The sequence below is a fragment of the Sinocyclocheilus anshuiensis genome, unplaced genomic scaffold (genome assembly GCF_001515605.1).
Source record: "Sinocyclocheilus anshuiensis isolate Anshui unplaced genomic scaffold, SAMN03320099.WGS_v1.1 scaffold55, whole genome shotgun sequence".
Taxonomy (NCBI): domain Eukaryota; kingdom Metazoa; phylum Chordata; class Actinopteri; order Cypriniformes; family Cyprinidae; genus Sinocyclocheilus; species Sinocyclocheilus anshuiensis.
This window is the reverse complement of record NW_015549647.1, coordinates 69,104-69,990: the sequence shown is the minus strand read 5'-3', so window position 1 is coordinate 69,990 and position 887 is coordinate 69,104. Positions and strand designations below refer to the sequence as shown.

General features: G+C 39.8%; 1 protein-coding gene across 1 annotated transcript in view; it reads right to left on the bottom strand.

Annotated features, from left to right (window-relative positions):
- The window catches only part of LOC107659975 (rap guanine nucleotide exchange factor 4-like), a 26,766-nt gene that overhangs the window by 10,863 nt on the left and 15,016 nt on the right, over positions 1-887 (bottom strand). The window contains exons 7-8 of the mRNA XM_016449113.1: positions 254-360; positions 65-115 (exon numbers count right to left, since the gene is read on the bottom strand). Of these exons, the coding sequence (XP_016304599.1) occupies positions 65-115; positions 254-360 (158 nt within the window). The remainder of the gene's footprint in view (positions 1-64; positions 116-253; positions 361-887) is intronic.

The window sequence follows — 887 nt, the reverse complement described above, 5'->3', positions numbered from 1 at the left end:
CAGGGCCCCTTCCCCCAGCAGCCCCTGCCACATTCCCACAGCGTGAGCCCGACTGTGAACACACGAGCTCTGCTGAAGCAGCCAATCGACCAGCTCAGTGCCCACACAACACTGCCTGTAAACACACACACACAGATCACGCTCAACACATGCACTGTACTTTGTTTCTACATATACTAGACATGACCTAATTGAATAAATCATGTATAAGTTGTGCCATATAACATTTTTCATAGGCAACACACACACACACCTGTAGGTTTTCAGATGATATTTTCTATCTCTGATCATGTGGGGAGCTCTGGCCAGTATAGCATTACGTAAGACTTTTTCTGCCCTCAAAATCTTCTCTGATGGGACCTGAAGCAAAATCCGGGACAGAGAGAGAGGAAGCTGAGAGCGAGGCACAGAAAAACATTCCTGCACAGCCTATTTTCTGATCTGCACGCAGCACATTTATTGGGATTCAATGGCCTGCACTCAATTCGCTAGTGTAAATGACATCTGGTAGCAGATGGTGTGTTTTAAATTCAATTAATTATACATAATTAGCACACATCTGTGTAAAAGTGGTGCCTGCGGTCTTGAGTTATGTGCATGGAAATGGGAATTACTGTCAAATTAATCATCAAAAACAGTTTTTGAGTCACTCTCAGGAAACTGTGCCAGAAAAATGAAGATGAATCAAAAATTAAATAATTAAAATATTGATTTTTGACCACTGCAAGTTCAAAGTACAGGGGTTGCAACCAATTCAGATAAATATGACCATTCAATAGTATTGGGTCAGTAAGATTATTTTTAAATTAATAGTTTTATTCATCACAGACACATTAAATTGATAAAAAATGACAGTAAAGACATTTACTTTCTTACACACACACACA